At 36.8% G+C, this 24,685-nt stretch overlaps 1 protein-coding gene across 43 annotated transcripts in view; it reads right to left on the reverse strand.

Moving 5' to 3' along the window:
- The window catches only part of camk2b1 (calcium/calmodulin-dependent protein kinase (CaM kinase) II beta 1), an 86,995-nt gene that overhangs the window by 23,127 nt on the left and 39,183 nt on the right, over positions 1–24,685 (reverse strand). For 8 of the 43 annotated variants that reach the window (XM_055039752.1, XM_055039778.1, XM_055039766.1 and 5 more), the window contains 7 exons: positions 23,563–23,685; positions 23,368–23,451; positions 18,069–18,111; positions 14,790–14,885; positions 8,256–8,290; positions 6,300–6,332; positions 2,295–2,363 (listed from right to left, as the gene is read on the reverse strand). In XM_055039752.1, the coding sequence (XP_054895727.1) occupies positions 2,295–2,363; positions 6,300–6,332; positions 8,256–8,290; positions 14,790–14,885; positions 18,069–18,111; positions 23,368–23,451; positions 23,563–23,685 (483 nt within the window). Of the gene's footprint in view, positions 1–2,294; positions 2,364–6,299; positions 6,333–8,255; positions 8,294–14,789; positions 14,886–18,068; positions 18,112–23,367; positions 23,452–23,562; positions 23,686–24,685 lie in introns of all 43 variants that reach the window. The other 35 variants (XM_055039780.1, XM_055039776.1, XM_055039753.1 and 32 more) reach the window with 11 other exon arrangements.

Below are 24,685 nucleotides of genomic sequence, written 5' to 3' on the forward strand. Positions count from 1 at the left end.
AAACCCTTTAACTGGTTTTTTTATTCCTCCACTCCATTCTCTACAGCTGTTCTCACTCTTCACTCGACATACAGTGAATCAGAAGCCGTCAGCGCCCTCCATATCCTCTACAGCACTCTGCTCCCTGTGGGAAGTGACACCTCTCTGATGACCAATCATTGCTCCTCTCTCTCCTCTCTTTCTCTCTCTGTGATGCTCCCGGTGTTGCCTAGGCAACCGTCTCCTAGGGAAACGAGCACCGATGGCAACTCGGATGATGATGGCGGCAACGATGAGTGAGAACAAAGTACCTGGGGTGTGATTGCTGATGCCATCGTATGATGCGATGGAAAGAAGTGCCGGTGACCTCACTCGGGTTCAATTAAACCGACTCAGTTTAAAAAACAAGACAGAACTGGCTTGAAAATATGTATTGCAAATTCCTCCACTGGAACCAACAGCTTCCAGGTCAGATGATCAGAGGTTTGTGGAAGTGAAAGCAGTTTTTCTAATCTGCTCCTGATTAGAAAAAATGAAACGCTAACTAGTTTGAGTCCCTGACAGAAAAAAAAACAAACCTCTGCCCCTCCAAACGCTCTCAGTTACTTTCAAGGATCAGAGAATCTGTCTGTTCTACAAACAGCTTCAGTGAACATTTTATTTATTTATTTTTTACAAGAGTGTTAAACTCTTAGATGTAACTCTTCCCTTAAACTCTCTGTACCTGACCTTAGTGCATAAGTGGACTTCGCAGCCACACATGAGCAACACACAGCCTGGTTTAGAACTGGCAGCACGAGTTGCTTTTTACTCAGCAGAGTAGAAGATATTATAGATTATTATTACATGCTCAGCTGTGTTACATGTCACAGTTGGTGAGATCATGAGAGCAGCATCTGGAGCTATGTTTCCACCCATTTATAACTGTGGCCTGCAGGGGATAAGTGGGAATATAATATAGTAGCTGGCAAATGTATTTCACAATTTACAGGACCTACTTTTAGAAAAGTGGAATTAAAAAACAAAACCACAATTTCAATGTGGATTTATAACACAAATGATGAATTTTCTGCAGCCTGGGAAGAAGACTGAAGAAAAAAAAACATATTTTCCAAAACTTTCTGTTCTTACATGGTGAAGAAACTGTACTAATGCTGAAATAATTGAAAAGATTACTGAAATAATAGTCATCTATTTTTTCTGGTCTTCAAGACCAGCTTAAAAAAAGGCAGATATTAGTACCTGATTTGAGTTTTTGGGAAATCACTGCAGCTAAAATTATGTCTTTGGTATTTTATAATTGTCTTAATATTTTTACCAAACATAATTTTATTTCTTGCTTCATCATTTCTCTTCCTACGATGTTATTATGACTGTTGTGAAGAACTTTGGTCAACTAAAGTTGTTGTACATATGTTATACAAATAAACTTTGATTTGACTTGAACTAATTTAGTATTCGATTGATCGTTAACTGGAGCATATGGAGTCAAAACTATGCCATTTGCTGAAAGACAAAACAAAACTGTACAAATATTTACATTTTGCATGTAAGATATAAAAGAAATATGTGTTACCCATAAATGAAGTGGAGTAATTAGTTTCACCTGGCTAAAATTCTTTTAAAAATTTCTTATTAAGCACCTTTGCTATCAATTAATTCTTGTTTTTATTGCAAAAATAATCAATGTATTGTGTTGTTAGAAACATTTTTTTAGTTGCAGATGCATCCTTTGCAACATATAATCAAGCGTTCACTATTTGCATTCTAGGCAATAAAATATTTATTTTGCTATTAATTTGTTTATTCCCAATTAGGACTAAATCCTAATCCGATTTGGAGCAGGTGAAAACTTTATAGAACCGCTGCTGATAATAAGCATTACGACAAAAAGCACACATTAAAGAAGCTTCTTGTTGCAGCTTCCATCTCAATCCATCAGATTTTAAACATCCACAAAAAAGATTGATTGAGATGTTATTTGTGTTCCTGGAGATAGTTTTGCTACAGTAAACACACACTGGCAGTCCCTGCAGGCTGTCGGTGTTCAGTCATTTTTAGAAAACTTATACAGAAGGGTAAAATGCCACAGCGACACAAAACCAACCTGAGTGCAAGTCACACAGCATCCCCAGCTGCCACAGGGAAATGTCTCCTGACACTACCTGCTGATTTAAAACCGAACCTGCCGATGATTACCTTCAACTGACGGATGCACACAGAACACAAATAGAGAGCAGTGGGGAGAAGACAGAGGGCTTTAAGGCACAAACACACCTACACACTGAGGTGAAGGGAAATTGGGAGGTAAATACCAGAGCAGGTGAAGGGATGTTTCCTTTGGGACTGGTGACTATGCTGTTTTTGGTGCTGTTTGTCTGAGGCTGTGCAGGAAAGGAGAGGAAAAGGGAGGAGACACAACAAGTGTTAACAACAGCAAGAGTGCGTGTCCATGCAGGTGTGTGTGTGTGTGTGTGTGTGTGTGTGTGTGTGTGTGTGTGTGTGTGTGTGTGTGTGTGTGTGTGTGTGTGTGTGTGTGTGTGTGTGTGTGTGTGTGTGTGCGTGTGTGTGTGATTGATCACTTCACCAGTGTGAAGTCATGTTTTTGTGCCGAAGTCTTGAATCATCTTTCAATCATTCATTTTGCTCCCAAGGAGACACTTTCTACAGTCGATATTTGTTTTCTGAGGTTCCTTCCAAGCCGCTCTTTTTTCACTCCTTTTCAGATAAATATGTGATATGTTTTATATATATAGAGAAGGGATTATTTGTTCTTTATTCTCAAATTTTTTAGGACATAAACCTATCAACAGCTTGTTAGCTCTTTGTGGTTTTTATTGTGATAAATGTTTAGACCATATGATTTCATCCAGAAATAAAGATTATCTGTAAACTTTTGATACATTAAATAAATAAACCAGCAGAAATCTGTAAGACAGTCTTCAAAAAACCCCAGAACAAGACAAGTCAGTTGTGGTTTTGTAAATTCTTCAGAGAAGCAGCTCTTGCTTCACTTCTGCTTTTCAAAGATGTACGGTTGCATATCTGTTTGCAGCCATTTTCACATGCAAGTGTAAATGTTGCATTATGGGGCATGGCCAGCAGTAGATTATTTAGATTTAAAGTGATAAGAGGCCCCCAAACATCAGAATAAAATCTAAATATCGTTATCTTAGAATGATCTTGTGCAAAAAAAAGAAGAAAAAAAGAAAAGCATGAACATGTCTGGTATCGCTCAAAGATTTATCCTGATCTGTTCAAGGAAGCATAATAAGTCACTTTTAGGGTTTTAAACCTTAAACACTTTTGTCCTTTTTCTTTTTTCCCAAATTTCTAGCTTTTTAAGCAAACAGCACAACATTCTGTTTTTTTCAGAAATAACTTGATAAAAACTGAGTGGAAAAAGCAGCAAAAGTCAAAATAAAAACATTGGAAGACCCTCAAAACACCTGGGAAACAATCAAGATCAATTTTAGTAGATTACAAGACATTTAAACTTTTTGAAAGTAGACAAAAGAGTTTAAAAAAAAAATCACTGCACTGTATATACATGTTTATTAGTGTTTCTGGTAAAAATCTGTAAAAAAAAAAAAAAAACTAAAATAAGTTAATCTTTTATTCTGTGACATAATCTCACACTGAAATATTTGTGTCAATTAAACAACATGCATCATTTTTGAAGAGTGAAGAGTCTGTGTTACACATTATTAAGAAAAAATGTCCTCAATGCTATGATCAATTAAAAAAAGTGTAGCATTATCTGAAATAAGCTTCAGTTATATTCACCTTTTGGGATTTTGTTGGGGATGCCATCAATTGTCGAGCTGGTAATTTTGATTAAAACAATGAAATGAAATGAACTCCAAAGGTTGGATTGCTATACATTTTTCAAGCTACTAGTAAAAATGTCTTTACTACAAATTCCAGGAAAACTGCATTTTCTGCACATGCATGTTAGCAAATGGTTTTTTTTTCATATAATTGTTTTTTTTCAATAGATGTGTAACAAAAATCTCCATATAAAGAGATGGAACATAATCATAGGTGAATGACCTCACAAGCATGCCAGGATAAAAATAGGTGCATATCATATACAGTGTGGAGTCCAGAAAGCAGAAGACTGCTGCAGGGGTAAACAGTGAACATTATCTTCAATGTTATTTCTACAAACTGGTCTGGTTAATGATAATGAGGGGGTGACATCATCTCACTGTCACCAGTGACACATAGCAACCATTCAACAATGCTTTTTGGCCTTGAACCTCCTTTTTTTTCCTCCCCAAAGCTTTGATGAAATGCTGTTTAGAAGGCCGCACATCAAAGAGCAAACACTTTCTTTCTAGATCACACTGATCATAGAGGTTTGGCATCGAATCTACATTAATCCTGCTGGGAGAAAATATCAACCTGAAATTGCTAAGTGGGGCAGAATACTGGGAGTGGAAGTGAATCATCAAAGTGAGTCACTTTTAGAAAGTCAGCTCCCATTACATAAAATCTTAAACATGCAAATCTGTTCCGTCTCAGCAGTTCCTACTCATCGGTGCGAGGTCAAGCGAGGTCAGTGTTTGCTTAATGCCAAGAATTGTGTGAAGTAGGAGTGAAAATTTTAAAAAGGGAGAAAGAAATCTTTTAGAAAGTGGGGAAAGTTTTGGCGAGCTTGAAATTGATCCGGTTAATAAACAACATTGGAGATTAAATAAAGATTTAATTTCACTTTCAAGTTGTTCTGCAACTTGCTATGCTGAGTCATATGTGCTTTATAACACAAGTGTCCAAAGTGTGGCTCAGGGGCCATTTGTGGCCCTCAAAGTGATTTTGCGCAGCCACACTACAAAAAATGGCAGCTCAAAGTTGCAGTTTGATGTTGTCAAACAAATCTAACAATTAAATGTGGACTGCCTTTCTAAAAAGATGCAGGGAAATAAAATATGACAAAGTACTTATTTAATTACATTTCATAGTAAACACAAATCCACAAATATTAAGCAACTTTTACTCAGACTTTGTTGAAACCTTTTAGAAAATGTTAGTAAACAAAATAAAAAGGAAAGGCTTTGAAGAATGAGCGACCCATATCCTGTTTGCATTGCTGAGAATACACACATAAAAATTCAAATAAAATAAAAACTGCATATTTCAGATATAATTTGGACATTTTTGTTTGCTTTGTTTTATTAAATAAGGAAAATCTGCTGGATTGTATGTTTTAGATCTACAATCATTAACATTTTTGGCCTTTGCTTACTTTCAACTTGACAATATCTGATTGAAATTATTAAGAGAAGTGTGTGTGCGTGTGTGTGTGCTCATATGTTAATGTGATCTGCCATAATATGACATTTAAACACCAGTGAACCAACACAGGACAGCAAAGGCGAAAGCGGGCAAGCACAAAGAAGCAGAAAAAACCCCCATAAAAACACAAAACAGCCATAAAAACAACAAACATTCCCATGCAGCAAACTCAAATGCAAATATTCCCAAACAAACTCCTCCTTTCACACAAACATAGCATCAACCAAGCCCGTCTTCATCGGATAAAGGATTCCTCATCAACGCAACAATCTGTGAGGAAGACGATGAATCAGCGTTTCAATCGAACCATGTTGGTGGCTCAATATCTTTGTGTCATTTGAAAAAAGCTCACAAAAGGCTAAATTAATTATGCTAGAGAAAATAAATTATGTTCACAGGTTTCAGCCTGATCACAGGTTTCCGTGATGTATCAGATGTACTGCTTCTGAATTCAAAGCACGTTGTTTTTAGGTGAAGTCACAAACAGTGAACAATTTCTTCTTTTCAGAACATCATTGAACAATTGCAATCAAGTTTCTTTTCTCTCTTACCTCATTTTCAATGTAATAAACATATGTACTTTTGAGAGTCAATCACTTAGATAATTAGAGTCACGTTTTAGGTGAGTTGAGCCCAAATCCAGACACAACAAGATCTAAGTCCAAGTCTCAGGTAGAGTTCCCATTTAATACAATCTGTTTACCTTCTGAGTTGCTCTAATGATTATACTAAGAACAAGGATTGTCTTTAAACTTTTTCCTTCTGAAACTTTGTGCCTCATCTTTACTGGGTCAGTTGATAAAAAAGGAAGTGAAGTGAAGTGGCTCCTGTTGCAACTCAGAAGCAGCATGTAAAAAAACATAAATTACATTCAAATAAAACCTTTGTAATTTGGCAATGTACTGACACCGGTTGTCAAACAGAATGAAAGTGAAGGAGAGATGAATAAAGCGAAAGAAAGTCAATTGAACAGCATGATCAAAAAAGAAGTGAGGGCACAAATGTGTAATCAGCGTGCTCACCATGTACTGGACAGTCGAGCTGGACTTGCGTTTCTGTCCTCAGGCAATTGATGAGATGGATTTATTGATGGATGTGGAGATGATCGGTAAAAAGAAGAGGTTGGGAGAAAATAAAACAAGCAATGATGACGACTGAAGATTAAAACACAACTTCTGTCCAAAAAATATGAAGAGCAAAAATCATGAAAAGAAGTCAGTGTTCAGAAAAGTCTGACTTGAAAGCTCTTGCAAAAGAAAGGTGGTACAAGCAAGAAAGGAATGACATCAGGGAAACGTTGCATAAAAAGGAAGTTTGCGAAACAGGGTGGTAAACGCACATAAAAAAAAGGCCCTCTCTTCTAACCACAAGAAACAAGTAGCACCACAAAAAATGAATAAAAAATTATTTATAATCAATAGAAACTTAAAATTTCTAAGTTATTTCATAATAAATGTAGCTACACAGCACAAATACAAAATCTTACAGTTGAAATTAGACAAAACGTTTTGATTTAGTAAGAGATAAGAGCTTGTTTTAAGCAAATAAATCCTTCATTTTTGATTAAGAAAAGTGCTAGTTCCACTGGCAGATTACTTCAATTACAACATTTTATAAATGGAGCTAGTCCTTTACCTTTCAATCAATATTAAGAAATTGTTGACCTAAAACAAGCCTATATTGCTTGCTAAAAAGTTACTTGTCTTATTTCAGCATAGTAAGATATTTGCACCAGAAGCTAGACCAAAGGTACTTGGTAAGGTTTTGTATTTTTGCAGTGAAAGTTTTAATTGACGTTTCTGGCAGCAGAGGAGGCTAAAGGTGCTACAGGGCAGATAATGCCAAAGAGAGGTCACCTGCAAGCGCTGGACAGGTGCTTCAGCTGGGAAGCATCAGGTGCCATTATGCATTAATGAACCAGGAGGGAAAACGAATGAGAGGAGGCCCCAAAAACATGAGGACATGTGGAGGAAATAAGGAGAATCGAGGCGAAGAGAGGAGAAAAAGGATGAAAAGCGGGGACATTAGCAAATGAAGAGGACGACTTTAGAAATGCTTCGGGGCGATTGTGTGGGGAGCCTGTTGCTAGGCGATGAGAGCGCCGCATTGGAAGTAAGAGTCTATTTCTGTCGTTTGAGTTTCCAGGGTCCAGACTGGCAGCTATTCCTGGAACTGGAGTCACATTCCCTGCTGAACCGAACAAGCAGGAAGGGGGGCGTTCACTCTCACCAACACGCACACTTAACACCGACACCCACGCTTACACACTTTCCATGTGCAGGCACGCTCACACCCACATTTTCACTTTCTGGGTGTCCGATTTTAAAAAAGGCAAACTGGACATATTGACAAACGCTCACCTGTGCAAACTCCAACATAACGCATAGCCGAACAGTATGTTCCATGCTTCAGCGCCATGCATGCAGACACGCTGATGGGAGCTGTGTGTGGGATGTGTTACTGCGGAGTGTCTCCGTGAGCGTGGGATGGCGAGAGATCTTCATTAAAGGATGAGTGGAAACGTGGGGTTAACAACCAGATGGGGTGAGGAGGAAAAGGAAGCAACGAAAGGGAGAGGAAGTGATGAAATGAGGAGGGCCAGCAGATGGTTTTATTCAATAATGAAGACGCAGATAATGGTAGGATTCAAGCTTAAAAGGGGAAATCAGAAGGACGCACTAGTGGGAGCAACATGCAGAGCAGATGTGCATCCAGATAAGAGCCATTTTTAAATGTAAAAGTATCTAAAACTGCCGAACATAAAACTCACAAGCCCTCGTTTGGATGCACACAAGTGAAAAACAAGCCCACAAATCCAACGTCTATCACGAGAAAGGACAAGACAATACATTTGTTCTTGACAAAAACAAAAAATAAGCAAGACAAAAAAGCAAAGAGGAAGAGAAGACAGACTAACAAGGACAAACAAAGAAGAGAAAGAAGGCCTGAAATGCCTGAGGGAGACAATAAAGTCTTACCTTAACATCTGCCTTTTTGTTGAGTAAAGTCTTGGCTGCTGCAGGGATGAATGCAAAAAAAAAAAACAAAGCAGTTAAACATACAGTTTCTGAGTTGATTATACTTTGATTCGTCTTTCAAAGACAACACTTGTGGCATTTTTAAGATTTATTGTTCTCATTAGATCTTTGTAGTTGAGCTGCAAAATATTCTGAATGAGAAATGTTATCAAAATGTGCAAATTCTGGTGGGCAATTATATTCCATGTGTCATGAAAGATAGATTTCTATTTCGTAAGCTAGATAGACTTCTTCTGCTCACACCTGACCTAGATATAATAGAGAGGCTACAATATAGAGGAGAAAGAATGGGAGATGTAGGTTAATCAGAGCCACATCTTCTTAATATTGTACAGCTCAACTTTCTACTCAATCATTTTTTTAATGAAGCAAAAATTAGCAGCTGTAGCCTTAGTTAGGCATTGAAAAACTATTTTGGGGCACCTTCCAATTAAGAAATCACACCTACCTCCAATATCCATCACTACTTTAAGTTAGTGACTCATTTAAAAGTCCAACTCTTCTTGATGTTGCTTCCTTTCACATCTTATGTGAAGCATGCACTTCACATAAAATGTGCTTTTATTGGCAAAACTGAATACATCTGGGTTTTGTTGAGTCCTTTTCTTCCATAACTCAAACGAAAACGGATGGGAAGTTAATGTAACTAGGATTTCAAGCATACTTCCAAGCTAGAGAGCGGCTCCAGGGGTGAATAAGAAAAATAATAATAATGTTGTTGTCAGTGAAATAAAAAGTATCCCGACTCGAATGTTCCCCTCGGGACGAGAAGAAAGCTGAAACAAAGATGACGGCCACCACACACGGCGGCCATGTAAGCCCAACAATAAGCCCTGCCTGTGGAGGCCTTAAGGAGGATTAGTTTCCAGTCTGCTTTCTAATTAAGGGTAAAGAGGGAAGGGGTGAGATGGGAATAATACTTTAGACTCGGTTCTCTGATGAGTAGTAAAACGAACAATCCCTCGCAACAGCTAGTGGAAACTATAAGTAGTCTGCGAGGTAGTTCTGCTCAAGAATAGATAGAAGGAAGTCTGGCTGCTTTGAATTAATGTTTCCCCCAGAGGGGCTCAAACGTTGGTGGAGCGAGCCGAGCTAGAACACTGCAAAAACACTGAATCTTAACAAGTATTTCTGGTCTAGTTTCTATTGCAAATATCTTAGTGCACTGGAAATAAGACAAAACTAACTTGCAAATAACTTTCTGCCAAAATATCACATATTGTATTAAGTCAATAATTCCTTAATATTGATTTTAAAAGTACTAGTATTGCAATTTTTTGAGACTGGCTTAAACAGGATGAATTTTTTAATGCAATGTTAGATCTCTCATAAGGACCGATAGAAATGCCACTTTACTCACATTTGTGCAAATAAGGTTTCATCCACACATAGCCAGGTCTTTATGAAAACAAACATAATAATAAAAAAAAAAGCTAGAAACCCATAGGTTTAATAATGGCTTTTGTAGAGAAGGGAGCTGATAGCTTTATTTAATTTAATTTAGTTTTAAGTTTTGGTTTTTCCATAGCCAACCATTTTTTTATTTGGTGTAGGATGCAATGAGAATAATATCTTGATATTTTATAATAAGTGGAACTGGTGTGTCTTTTTATCAATATTAAGGAATTATTTATGTAAAACAAGCTCTTATATCTTGCTGAAAAATTACTTGTAAGATAGTTTTGTCTTATTTCAAATACTAAGATATTTTCCATTGAAACTAGACCAAAAATACTTTGCAAGATTCTGTTTTTTTTTGTTGTTGTTTTTTTTTGTAGTGAAGATTAAAACAATCATTAAATATTTAAAAAAAATTAAAGTTTGGACATGTCAGCATGTTGATGTGAAAGAGAAGTACATAGATAAACTTAACTGCACTATATCAGGTACACTATCATTGTAAAATATGTACATTATAACCTAAAGGAGAGCAATCTGTTCCTGTCGGTACATTGGCGTGAATAAAACATGACCTGCTGGTTAAAGTGTGACTCAGGTCTTTCTTGCTTCCATGGATGAAATCTCTTCAAGTGGCTGAGTGCAGTTTCAAGTCTAATCAGATGCAATCACATCAGCGTCCCGCCAGTTACGTAAAACCACTATTTCTGGAAGTCTGGCATGTTTTCCCTTCTTTTCCTTCTCCTGTTTTTCATCTCTCTTGTTCCTCTTGTTCTCTGAACATCTTGCTCCCTGATTTTTTTTTTTTTTTGTATCTAAACATGTTCCAAAGATAGATATAGAGAAAATTTGTGGATTTATTAAACTCTTTTATGGAACTAGACTTTAAGCATATGTTTGAATATTTTAAAATCAAGAATTTATTTAAAAAGAAAGAGAGAAAAAAAATAGAAGAGAAGAAAAATCTTTCCCATTTTTTTCATGGCTTTCATGTCTGCCTCAGTGATCATCTCATGCTTGATGTAAATTTTTATATTCAGCAGTAAAGAAGGGGGGAGGAGGAAAAGGGAAATGATAAGTAAGCAGAATATTATAAATAGAGGAGAAAATGGCATGAATGCACACAGTTCCCAAACGCTGCCTGCTTCTGAAGGGGACTAAACGGGGTCAGAAAAGAGTCAAGTTCATGCTCTCTTAATCTCTGGTCGTTTGTTAAGAGGAGAGGATTTGAGAGACAAGAGAAATGATGAACTGTGGGGGGTGAACAAAAACAGTCTCACTGAGCATCCAGGCGTTAGAGATGCACATTAAAGACAATTTTAGACCCAGAGCAAAGTGAGGGAGCTCTGAGGAAACCTGAAAATATACGGGAGGTTATTTGATACCATAGGAGTGGGAAAACAGGGGATGGAGAATGGGGGGATGGGGAGGGCACTCCTTACCTTGCCAAAAATTACACATGAAGCGAGAAGAGAGAGGAAGAACAGATTAAAAACAAAACGAACAAGAATCGGTCAAAAATAGCACGATGCATCACTGCAGGAACAGAGCAAGGATGGGCATGGATCCACATTAACAGGCAGGAACAAGCTGCACTCAGGTGCAAGACTGCCTGGAGTACCCTCTCATTAAAACAGCATTTACTGAACTGCTACATGGTGACTGCATGTGTGTGTATGATGCACAAAATAGAACAGGGCCTCCAGTAAGCTGGTGAGGCAGATCACTATAAATATTTGAGTGGAGCCTCATGGAAGCTGAGGGACATGGAGAGGACCGAGGGGTCCCGGTGGACCACCGAAACAAGGACACAGGCACTACTAACATCCCCTTAGCTGACAGCAAGGCTGTCATGTTGGAGAGTTATTGCAGAGTGTGTAAGTGGTTTTCATCGACAGAGACCAGCTCTGACAGAAGAAAAATAAACGTTTTTTTTTTCAAGAACAAGTTGAGGTACAGATCCAAGTTCTACTGTACATCATTAGAAAGGTCTGAGTGATCCACAAAGATTAATAGTAAAAATCAAGAATATCTCAGAAGACTTAGCTATGATCACACACGCACCTTATGAAGAGTTTGTTGTGATTAAGAACAAGAAAACTTAGCTGGGAGAACAAAAACAATGTAGCCCAGAAAACCGCTTATATAAACTTCACATCTTGCACATTTGAATACTTCTACTTGAGTCTCAACTGTTTTTTAAAACAGCTCAAGAGGTCAAACTAAAACCTCCCGAATTTTTAAGTCACAACTGACGGACACGACGCCGTTACCTAGCAACCCTAACAGAGCTCCAGCACCATCGGGCTTTTCCTGCTGTATGTTCTGTACAATGGTTTTTGACTCTTAAATACAATTTAAGAGTCAAAAACTCTTGGAAAAGTCTTTTGTTTCTTTTGTTTCTGCCTTACCATTCAGAAACCACTTGCTACATTCTTGTTAGTTGTGCAGGAGGCTCTATTGATGCTTTTCAAAGATGTATAGGTGTATCACTGTGCATCTGTTGGCAGCCATTTTCACATGAAAGTATAATGTTGAGTTTGGGGGCAGAGAGCGTGACCAGGAGCAGCTTATTTGGATTTAAAGAGACAAAGGCCCTAAAACAGCCCATTTTGAAAGCTCAAAACAGGCAGATCTGAGGAGACTGAAATCCTATTCTATAACAATGATTTTGTGCAAAAAATGCAAACATGTTTTATATAGTTCATAATTCTATCTAACCTGTTCAAGAAAGCATAAAAGGTCAAATTAAGATGCCCAATGTCACAATTACCCACAACTTTGTTAATGAATCCCATCAACGTCTGTTTGAAATGTGATAAAATGTGGAAAAGATCACTGGGTATAAAGACATCACAAAGCTCTGTACTATTAACAATCAGCCATGATATCAACGTGAACGAAGTCAGTATTATAATCCTATATTGGTCCAACTAAACCGAATAAAGAATCAACAGATTGTCTTTGGTTCAGTCAGTCTCAACAACAATCCTTCACAGACATATTACAAACAACTGCGACTTTGACAAGGTCAGAAATTTGGTCTCAAAGGAAATTGTTTTGGTCTTTCTTTGTGTTTATGAAGCATTAGCATCCCAGGCTGTGTTCACATCATGCTTCATCTTACAGAGGTCTTTCGTCATCATATTTAGGCTAATCAAAGTAAAATAGGTTGTAATCACATTTCCATTGACTGAAAAGTTTCTCTATAGGCATGCTAATATAAAAAAGATGCTAAAAAGTATTAATATCTCAGTTGACACCATTAAAAGGTCAAACGGAGGTCAATAGACCAACATCCTATGTGAGCATGCCCAGTCTTGCATCATTTGCAGTGTTCACCATGCACCAAAAATCCCTTTTGTGCAGCAGCGCATGCACCAGTCCAGTGCCCCATGCAGCATTCACTGGCAGCTCTCGGGCAGTTCCATCCTTTAAAAGTTGCAGGGGGGGAACTTTCCAGTGTCACTGTCCGACAGAGAAAAGAGAAGAGAGGGAGAGAAGAGTGAAGAGAACAGCTGAGATGGGAGTGACACGGTGGGAACATGGAAACTTGATGAAAATATGGAGACGAACCTGGTGGCGTGAAGGAGGAAGACGAAAATCAGAGGTAGAAATGTTTGATGATGGGACAAAAGAATAGATGTAAAATGAGGAGTTGAGACACACGGGATGATAGGAAGAGATTGAGAGGAAACACAGGGACAGAACATCAGTCTGACTGGAGTAAGGCCATGCTCTGTATGAGAGGATGGGATGAAATGGAGTGATGACAGAGCAGTGATCGGAACCGAAGCCACACCATCAGATCTCAGACAGGAAGCGACATGAGCGCTAACAGTCGTAGCTAGGCTTTCATCCGCTATATATTATTGAAAAGAACTGATGCAAAACAATCACATAGAGCTTAATTAATAAGTTAAATCTTAAACTAATTTAACATATCCAGAGAGATTAAATATTTTTTGTAATGGTGTCTTGTGGCTACATCACTTAACTGTAAATATAAACTAGAGCTGGGGGATGTTTAAAAATAAAATCTGCTATTTTTTTCATATCTAATGTATTTTTTTCTTACTTAAGAAACTACAAATGACAGAAAATACTTTTAAAAAGTGACTTTATTTCAATCACCTTCCATAAGTTATATGATAGAGTATTGGGGCTCGCCAACGAGAATGTTTGTCTAATAAAGAATATAGTCATGTTATAATATTACCAAAATAAAGAAAATCCTAAAATAAAGATTGAAAGTGATTTTAATGAGTAAAAAGCTTTAATTGAGTTATTAAGAGATTATATAACCACCTTTGTGTTTTCTTCTTCAAAACACTTCTTCAAAACACTTCAAAGTCCTGCTACTGATGATAAATTGATGCTGACATATTGGAAGATTAAAATGTTTCCCTATCTGTAGAAATTACACCAAACTATAACTTCACAAGATGCTCAACTTTACTTTGCTAATATTGAGAGAGAATTCTCATTTTATTTCAACTTTATTGTTGTAGAACTTTATTCTTGTATTACTACGTCTGTATTCTTGTGATGCATTAACGTTCTCATAATTTGAGCTAAACGTCCAAAACGTCTCTGCACTATAGAAACCACAGGAGCGCATTGGTGGAAAATTAAATCTTTCAAATCAAAAATCTAATTTATCAATAAAATCAGTTTATTGCCCAGCCCAAATTTTTTTATTTTGTATATTTATATAATATTCAAAGTGTTATAAACTTAACTCAGAGTCCATATTTTTGTCTAAAAGTAAATTTAAACATTAAAAACATTGACTTACATGAACAGAATCAACTGAAAAACACAATTTAGGCTAAATAATTGGATGAAAACTAAGCTAGTCCTGCATCTAATGACAGATGTAGTTAGCAGTGTGGTCAGCCATCATGCTCTGAACTCCCAGGCTCCGGGAGAAGATAAGGAACAAAATGATATGAGAGTTAGAGAAAGTTTTAGAATGAGGTCAAAGATTTAAAAAAATTAATTAATTAATTAAGTGAACAGAGAAGGAGCAGAGGGGGTGAGGGGTGGCATGCCCTGGGTGCGCCACCGTGCTACCTTGTTCCACCAGCCCTGCAGTGGTGCCAGCGGCTGCAGCCACAGCTGCCGCTGCCGCAGTCACAGAGGCTGGAGCGGTGGTCTGCCTGCTGCCGACTGTTAAAAATCCAAAAACCCAGTAACACGTGAAGAAAAAGAGTTAGACATTAAAGGAGGAGGGAGAAAGGGATCAAAGAGGTGATGAAGGAGGGATCGATGGGTACGATATTCAAGAGTGATGAGTGTGAGTCGGTGAGCAGGTTGGGGAACAGGAAGGGCTCACTGGTGGGGATCCATTTACAGTTCCGGTGAGAATTTTACATCAAGTCATCAATGGCAGGAATATCATTCATTTTAGTCCTTTAAAAATTTATCTCAGTCATTCTTTTCCCAGGATGGAGCAGTAATAAAGTAAACGACTTTTCAAAAACAATAGTGACCTAGTTTGAACTTACACATACATATACAGGCCTGTCACAATAACAAATTTTGCTGGACAATAAATTGTCCCAAAAGTTATTGTGATAAACAATAATATTGTTATTTTGCAAATATTTTCAAGTAGTACAAAGGTAATAGCTTAATTATACAAGAACACATCCTCAAAGTTCAATAAACTTTAGATTCCACTGAACATTTAACACTGGAACTGGTAAATATATTAAATATCCTAAATATAAACAAAACAACAGAAATAACAAATAAAATGAATTCAGTTCTCATTCATAATAACATGGAATGTAAAAATGTCACTTTCTTGTTTGGTTTGGTTCCTGGATTACTTCAAAACATGATAACCAATTTAAATACAATAAATAAAAAATGTGTTTCTTCTTCAAAGTACCAGAAAAAACAGAGGCTCAAGAAAGATACAGCACCTCATTTTAAGTTAATAATTCCTTAATTTTGAGAAAAAAGTATTTGTTCCAGTGGCAGATTATTTCACTTGGGAACAATATTGTGTTATAAGTGAAGCCAATTGAAGTAGTACTTTCCATCAATATTGAGTCATTATTGACTGTTAAAAAAGCTCATGTATCTTGCTGAAAAGTATGGTTGTATACTTGTCTTATTTCAAGTATTATATTGTCATATTTACACTAGAAACCAGATTTAGTGGTTTTGCAGAGAAGCAATGTTTTACCTCAAATTTATGTGTTTCAATGATCAGATGTGAAACTGTATAATTCTGACAGTGTGTGGATTAGCTCCACAGTCAGACACTTTTTATGTGTTACTCTTGTGTATAATACAATCCATCCTGGAAATGAAAAGACTAAAATAAATGATTAAAATCCTAAAACGCAGCTGGCACTCATGCTCATAATGAGCAAATGTTAACTTCTGACTGAGATTGTGTCACCAGAGACTATATTTATTAGGTTTGGGACAGAAAAATGTCAGGGAGAGACACACAAATCTTTTATCTGTTTGAAGCTTAACACTCTACAGCATGTTTTCTCAGTAAAAGCCTTAATGTTAGTATGATGATAATGGTAATGATGTCATTTTTAGCCAATGTTAATATTTATGTGGCAGTATTAGTGCTTGCTGACCTTAGAAACTGACAGTATTACTTGACGCATGAATGTGGGCTGTATTTTATTTTACAAGTTCAAAAGAGGACGGTCGAAAATGTATTTTTTTCACTTTTTATGGTAAAAAGTATTACATCAACATATGAAAAATAAATAGCACCGCCTCTGTTTGTCCAGCTGCACTTTTTGTGTAATGGATGACTCATCAAAGATGCTGAAAATACACAAAAAAAAGCAAAAAGTACTCATTGCTTTAATTTACTGGGCAGCAACTCAGATCGTTTTTAAAAAACATAAAATTTTTAGAGTTCTTTCTCATTCTCTGACTCATCCACCTGATGGCCTCACACTTATAATGGAGTACCAGTACCTAGGAAGATGAAAAAGAGTGAGAAAAGGCGCTTGAGTGAGGTGAAATAGCCGCGCTATACACCTGGGTCAGCGTGAGCGTGTGTGGCTGTGGGAGTCGGCTGAGTGCTTGCAAAGTGGATCCTCAGACAGTTTCCAACTGTGCAGCTTACAGAGTCAGAAAGCCCACTGTGAGTCATGTTTACTAAAGCAGCGTGTCAGCATAGGCACATAAACACACACGGAACACACACATTTCACACTGACACAAACCTTTAATGATTCATTCTAAATAAAGGTCAAATATTATCAGGAAAGTTCCAGGGCAACTCGCTCCGGGCAGGATTTTACTTTGAAAAGTTACGTTTTCTCCCAATTTGAGATTCAGTATTACTTTGTAATTCTACAACTTTTTATTTCACTGACCACAACAAAGTGGAAAACGTCCCACCAACAGGAAGTGCTGAGTCACTTTTAATGTTTTTCATCAATAATTAAAGTTAAAAACTGATAAATCCTTCAGAAAAATCATCTGCTAAAGGTTTTAAAGACAGTGAGAGGCAAATATTGATTCTGTCTCACTTTATTACTCTGCAGGTTCAAATTCCTGTTTAGGATTTTTACAGGGATATACAGACATACAAAGACAACAACAAAGACACTATGCGTCTTCAGCTTTCGGATCAATTTCAGTGTTCCCTTTATTTTATCATAAAAGTATAAAATGAAATCCAAAATACATTGTCATTGTGCTTTGGACCAGAATTCCCAGCTGGCATTAAAGATAAATTAATCATCTCTGTACCGATTTAAGAATCTCTTATTTCTGACTAGTAAGTTGAGCACAACACTCTTCGGTGTAGAAGTTATCACTGTGGGAAGAACTATTATTTTTAAGTAGTAGTGGATAATTTTCATATTTGCAGATCTGTTTCAGACTAATTCGAGTTTGTCAGTGGATGTTAATTTGTGCCCCTCTTGTCAAATCGGAACAAACTTCTGTTGATACCAGGAAGGCTCAAGTAGTTTTGCTTTAATATTTTGAGCTTTTAACCTCTATCCTGGATCTGTGAAACATAGTTGTTTTAAAAACAGTTGAGTAAATCGAGTAAACAGTTATGGTTAAAGAAAACACTGAAGTTGAGCGGCGATGAAATGATAATGTGATTTTGCCTTTTTATAACATGCTCTATAAACTTCAAATTAACATTCTTAGGTTAAGGGAGAGAAGTGATTTGTTGTTACCTGTGTCAAAAGGTGCATGCCATCATTTTAGCTTCCTTCCAAGATGATGGCATGCTCCAGCCACAACGTAACAAACTTGCAAACTCAAACTTTTTAGTGACACTGAAATCTGGTAAATGACTTTTGCTACTTCAGAGGTAAAGAAACTAAAAACCCAAAATGGTCTTACCTGAGAAATTTCGGGAAACCAACATGGTTGTAAGAATCGCCCCCTAAGAGGAGCAAGAAAGCACAAAAACCATTTTAATCAGAATCATCTTTATATAAAACAACATCGATTGTGCAGTTTATTAAAATACCATTGTCCAGATCTTTTTACTTCTTGATTAAAATTGAAAACAAAGATGGATTTAAAAAAAAAACAACTCCTGAATCAGGTTGAGAAATTAAAAATCAAAGTATTGTTGTTTTCTGGAGACTTGTGAAATGTGACTGATCAGCAATAAAATTGTCATTTCAAGTTGAAGATTCAACCAAATTGGGGAAATTGAAGGGAAAAATTTTTTTTAAAAAGTTCTTAGCTCGCATTACCAATACTTTTTAAATTCTTGATTTAACCTCAGGACATCAGTAAGAGGCCATTTGATGTAAAAATAGTTCAAATAGTTTTATTGTAAGTCATTTAGGTTTTATAAAACTTGTATCATTGAAAGAGGAGAATGTAGTGGTTATAAAACTATTTCAAACAACGAAAAAGGAAAACAAGATCTAATGATCTGCGATCGATTATTCTGGTCTCTCAAGTTCAGCACTACAGGCAGATAAACGGTACAGATACGACAAAAGGTAGCCTAAGTTTAAAGAAGTTAAAAGAAATGTACTTTTTATTACTGTTACTTTTCTTTGTTGCTTTTCCGCCTATGTTTGTTTGTGGTTCTTGAAAAGTCTAACCTTTTGAATCGAATGTTTTGAGAGTTTGTTGGTCGTTCGGGGCTCGATTGTTTTGTCTGTTGGAATGTAGGGGGACGTAACGGTTATGCTCCATTATAACACCGGTGTTATGCCGAGAAATGCATGCCTGCCGAGAATTGCATCCCCTGTCGCGGGAGCGCGCATCGCTCTAAACTCTCGCATATTGATGAGTAAACGGGCTGAAATCCGACCGAAGAGGAAACTTTTAAAGATATTCGTAACATTATCACGTTTATTAATCATGTAAGCGCTAAAATTGTGGGTTTTATTTCGCAAATTAATTGAAATAAACACTGATTTTTTTCACGTTTACTGAGCCATATTTGTCGAACGTTCTTCAGTGTCTGATGAACAAGTTCTCCGCAGCTGCTTTGAAATTCCAAGATTTTTCTTTTAACACCATAATAGCTTAAAACTTTACAAAACCGAGGCCCAATCCCAATTACGTAGAACATTTTATATTACGCTTAGCTGTCTAGTGTATTAATGTAGGGGAGATGCATTTTAATTTCTGAGCCTGCTAATATTTGCATCCCCTGTCTATTGTCCTGTTCATATGAAACTTATAGTGGGAACTCAGGGAACAAGTGTCATTATGTAGAAAAAATGTAATTTCCAAGTTAGCAGGGGATGCAATTTTTGGCAATATGGATTTCTAGCTTGCCAAAATTTGCATCCCCCCTGTTTTCATCAAATATGATCCAATTGAGGTGAAACTCATACCAGCAGTTCTTACAACTACTCTGGTCATGTAGGACAAGTTATTTCACTCTTAACTCTTTATTTCTCAGAGTTAGCAGGGGGTGCAATTTTTGGCAATATGGATTTTCAGCTTGCCAAAAATTGCATCCCCTCTATTTTCATCAAATATTTTCAGAATGATATTAAACTAATACCAGTAGTTCAAAGAACTACTCTGGTCATGTAGAAAAACATATTTCACTCTTAACTCATTATTTTTCAGAGTTAGCAGGGGATGCAATTTTTGGCAATATGGATTTTCAGCTTGCCAAAAATTGCATCCCCCCTGTTTTCATCAAATATGATCCATTTGAGATTAAACTCATACCAGCAGTTCTTAGAGCTACTCTGGTGATGTAGAAAAAGTTATTTCACTCTCAACTTTGTGTTTCTCCAAGTTAGCAGGGGGATGCATTTTCCGGCAATATGGATTTTGCTCCTGCCAAAATTTGCATGTCCTCTCTATTTTTCTCAAATGTTATGCTAATAACATGGAACTCATAGCAGAAGCTCATACAACTATTCTTCTTATGCAGAAGATGTTATTCCACTCTTAATTTTTATTTGTACACGTTAGCAGGGGGATGCGTTTTTGGCACAGCCTATTATCAACCTGCCAAAATATGCTTTCCCTCTCTTTTTTTCCTCAAATGTTATCCTATTGATATGAAACTCATACCAGCAATTGAGGGAACAAATGTGATTATATAGAAAAAGCTATTTCACTCATAACTGTTTGTTTTTTTTAAGCTTGGGGGGATGCATTTTTTGGCATAGCAAATTATGAGCTGCCGATATTTGCATGCCCTTTTTTTCAGCTCAAAAGTGTCGTACAGATTTGAAAGTCACTCTAGTAGCTCAGAGCATACGTGTCATTGTCTAGAACATTTCATATAACACATTACTATCCTAATTCTCCAAATTGCAGGACATGCATTTTCTGACAATTTTCATTTTGAGCACATTCTCAGATGCATTCAATAATATTTGATGACAATAGCGGGGATGCAGATTTTGGCAACCTGAAATTCCACATTGCCGGAAAATGCATCCCCCTGTTAACTTGGAGAAACACAGAGTTGAGAGTGAAATAACTTTTTCTACATCACCAGAGTAGCTATAAGAACTGCTGGTATGAGTTTCATCTCAATTGGATCATATTTGATGAAAACGGGGGATGCAATTTTTGGCAAGCTGAAAATCCATATTGCCAAAAATTGCATCCCCTGCTAACTCTGAAAAATAATGAGTTAAGAGTGAAATATGTTTTTCTACATGACCAGAGTAGTTCTTTGAACTACTGGTATTAGTTTAATATCATTCTGAAAATATTTGATGAAAATAGAGGGGATGCAATTTTTGGCAAGCTGAAAATCCATATTGCCAAAATTGCACCCCCTGCTAACTCTGAGAAATAAAGAGTTAAGAGTGAAATAACTTGTCCTACATGACCAGAGTAGTTGTAAGAACTGCTGGTATGAGTTTCACCTCAATTGGATCATATTTGATGAAAACAGGGGGGATGCAAATTTTGGCAAGCTAGAAATCCATATTGCCAAAAATTGCATCCCCTGCTAACTTGGAAATTACATTTTTTCTACATAATGACACTTGTTCCCTGAGTTCCCACTATAAGTTTCATATGAACAGGACAATAGACAGGGGATGCAAATATTAGCAGGCTCAGAAATTAAAATGCATCTCCCCTACATTAATACACTAGACAGCTAAGCGTAATTAAAATGTTCTACGTAATTGGGATTGGGCCTCGGTTTTGTAAAGTTTTAAGCTATTATGGTGTTAAAAGAAAAATCTTGGAATTTCAAAGCAGCTGCGGAGAACTTGTTCATCAGACACTGAAGAACGTTCGACAAATATGGCTCAGTAAACGTGAAAAAAATCAGTGTTTTTTCAATTAATTTGCGAAATAAAACCCACAATTTAGCGCTTACATGATTAATAAACGTGATAATGTTACGAATATCTTTAAAAGTTTCCTCTTCGGTCGGATTTCAGCCCGTTTACTCGTCAATATGCGAGAGTTTAGAGCGATGCGCGCTCCCGCGACAGGGGATGCAATTCTCGGCAGGCATGCATTTCTCGGCATAACACCGGACATGCAAAGAGTAACATTGTGTCCGTGTTTTCATTACTCCCCTTTATAGGTAAAGTTCGAACTCATAAGAAATTGCTCTAACACGATGGTTGTTTAATGAACAGAGAATGTTGTGTGATTGTTATAGCGATGTTTGTTTAATTAACAGAGAGCGCTGCGGTGATTTTGATAACTAGTTTAAGAGCTGCTATGCTATACTTAGCTTCCTGGTTAACGGCGTAGGCTACTGTGTGTGTTCGATTTGTTTTACTGTGCCGGCATAACTAGAATGTGTGTAATGTTCAATGTAACAGAGTAATGTCTGAAACTGTTTTGAAATTATAACACCGGACATGCAAAGAGTAACATTGTGTCCGTGTTTTCATTACTCCCCTTTATAGAGGCGTAACAAGAACACCTCAAATGTTAATGGCACATTTAACCAGATGCGGTCCCATTCAATACCACATCTTTCCCAATTTCAAACTCCAATTGTCAACTACATGAGTGACTAACAAATAGAAAGAATTGATTATTCCACTAGAATACAGGATGCTGGTGGCCCCACTTGATGTTTTAATATTAAAATAATTAAATTTAGCTTTTTGTTAACTCCAATCATCTTATTGCCTGTTTATATTTTCAGCGTGAAAAGCCAGAGAGAATTGGTGGCAGCTGATGGCATGTTGGATGAATGGTGCAACATTTGCCTGCAGCCACCTGCTCTTCTCTTTCCAGCTTCCTTTGAGCTGGTATTTGAACCGTGCCAAGAAAGGCCGAAAGCAGCGGGGTAACAGTGTCACACTCCAACAACTAAGCTGTTATATCCACACAAAAAGTCGGCAATAAATCAGCATGAAAGGAAAAGTTCTGGACGCAGCATAACTTTGCTCTTTTTACTTCATTTTTACTATAAAGTCTATCTCAAGGTGACCTGTCATAAACTTCATTGAACAAGTTATGACAAGTTAGGTCATAACTTGCACAAAATTATTCTCAGATAGTGTTATCTAGAAATAATAATAATAATTTCTTGTCACTTCAAATCTAAATAAGTTGCTGCTGGTCACAACCCCCAATTCGAAGTTTACACTCGCACATAAAAATGGCTGCAAACAGATGCGCAAACATACATCAATATATCTTTGAAAAGTAGAAGTGGAGCCTTCTGCACAACCAAATCGAATGCAGAAGGTGGTTTCCGGATGGTAAGTCAACGACATAACACTTGTCTTTTCCAGCAGCCACTGTAAAACCAGCTGACCAAATGTGCTGGAGCTCCACTTGGGTTGCTAGGCGATGGGCTGAGCAAGTCTGGGGTTGCTAGGTAACAGCACACTGTGACATTATATTCGGGAGGATTTTGAAATGGATTATTTTTCAGACGCCACAAAACATTAACTTATTACCAAAAACAAATTTGTGCTGTTTTATAAAAGCAGCAGAAATCCAAAGAGTGCCAAATATGAACTTTGAGTAATAGGTCCCTTGAAATATATTATGTGTTCATTATAGATCATCAAAGGGAAATAATGATTTAATTAACTGTATATTCAGAGCAATGTGTGCTATTCTCACAAATACAGGCATAAATACTGAAATTACAAATGATACTTAAAAATATAGACAAGAAAAACAGGAAAATTGATTTCATTTCAGCTCACATGAGAGCTTTTTAGAGAGGAGAAAGATGTTGGAGACGGAAAGCATGCAAACAAACCTTGAGTTTCCTCCTGGCATTGAATTTCTTCAGGCACTCCACAGTCTCCTGTCTGTGCATCATAGATGCCACTGTGGATCGTTGCTGGGAAGAGAAAGTAAAGCAGAGGACATGATAAACAAAGAACATGAAAACATTCAGTGTTGTCATCTGTAAGCTTGAATTTGGTTAAATAGCAAAGACGGGACCACTTACGCAGACCCATGGGTGTTTAAGAGCCTCCTGAGCAGTGATCCTCTTGGCTGGGTTGATTGTAAGCATCTGGTTGATCAGGTTTTTTGCCTCTGGGGTGACTGTATCCCACTCTGGGGATGGAAACTAGAAAACACAATGATATAGCCCTACATTAGTTGAAATACAAGAAAATGCAATATAGCAGCATAACAGATGTCCAAACGCATTTAAATGTAACATGAAACTCAACTAAGAACTACTTAACAGCTCATAGTGATAAGTTTTTTTTACTGGTGTTATTTTAGCACCAGTTCTTATTGTGAGACAAAGAACTGATTTCACTGGGGTTGTATGAACCAAATCACAAAACAATGCTTCACTTTGGATTTGGTTGTTTTTGGTTGTTTGTTTTAATACCACCTGTCATGCAGTGAATGTATCTCAGTGCACTGCAGAGATTTACATTGACAGCGAATATTTTTAGCTCCACTTATAAATGTTATTTAAAACATAGTTTATAAACACAGGTTTTTATGACATATTTGTAAATCCAGCTCTAAACTGTGGGTATAAACCAAGACTGTAGATTACTTGATACTTTTACTTGTTAAATATTCCCTGCTGGTATTTATAAATCCAGATTAAAATTATTCCAGGTTACAAATCGATTAAAAAAGTATTTACAATTTCGGATTAAAATGTGGGCAACAATCAGTCAGACATGATGTTACAAATGTAGAGTTAAAATATAAATTATGTCTAAAAACACCTCTATAAATTAAGATATGTTGTTTTTTAATACAGATGTTTGCTTCTATTGCAATGTGAATAAAAACACTCACTGCACACTCATCTACATAATTAGCTCACAACTTTTAAAGATTTTACTAAACAAGGCATTTTAAGTTATGTGACGATATAATGGCCAGTTGGGAATTGGCTCTAGTATGAGTCCCAGATTAGCACTGATATGTCAGTAAAATATATCACATTTAGTGTTAATTTATTCACACTTAATATTAAGATTTCTGAACATAACGTCTCACTCCTCTCCTCTAAAAAGTCTCATTACATCAGAAGTCTTTAAATCTAAAGAACAAAGATTTTGCAAATATTTGCTAAAACAAGCAGCATGATTTCAGAT

The sequence above is a fragment of the Poeciliopsis prolifica genome, unplaced genomic scaffold (assembly GCF_027474105.1).
Source record: "Poeciliopsis prolifica strain line A6 unplaced genomic scaffold, Auburn_PproV2 SCAFFOLD014, whole genome shotgun sequence".
In the NCBI taxonomy this organism is placed as follows: Eukaryota; Metazoa; Chordata; class Actinopteri; order Cyprinodontiformes; family Poeciliidae; genus Poeciliopsis; species Poeciliopsis prolifica.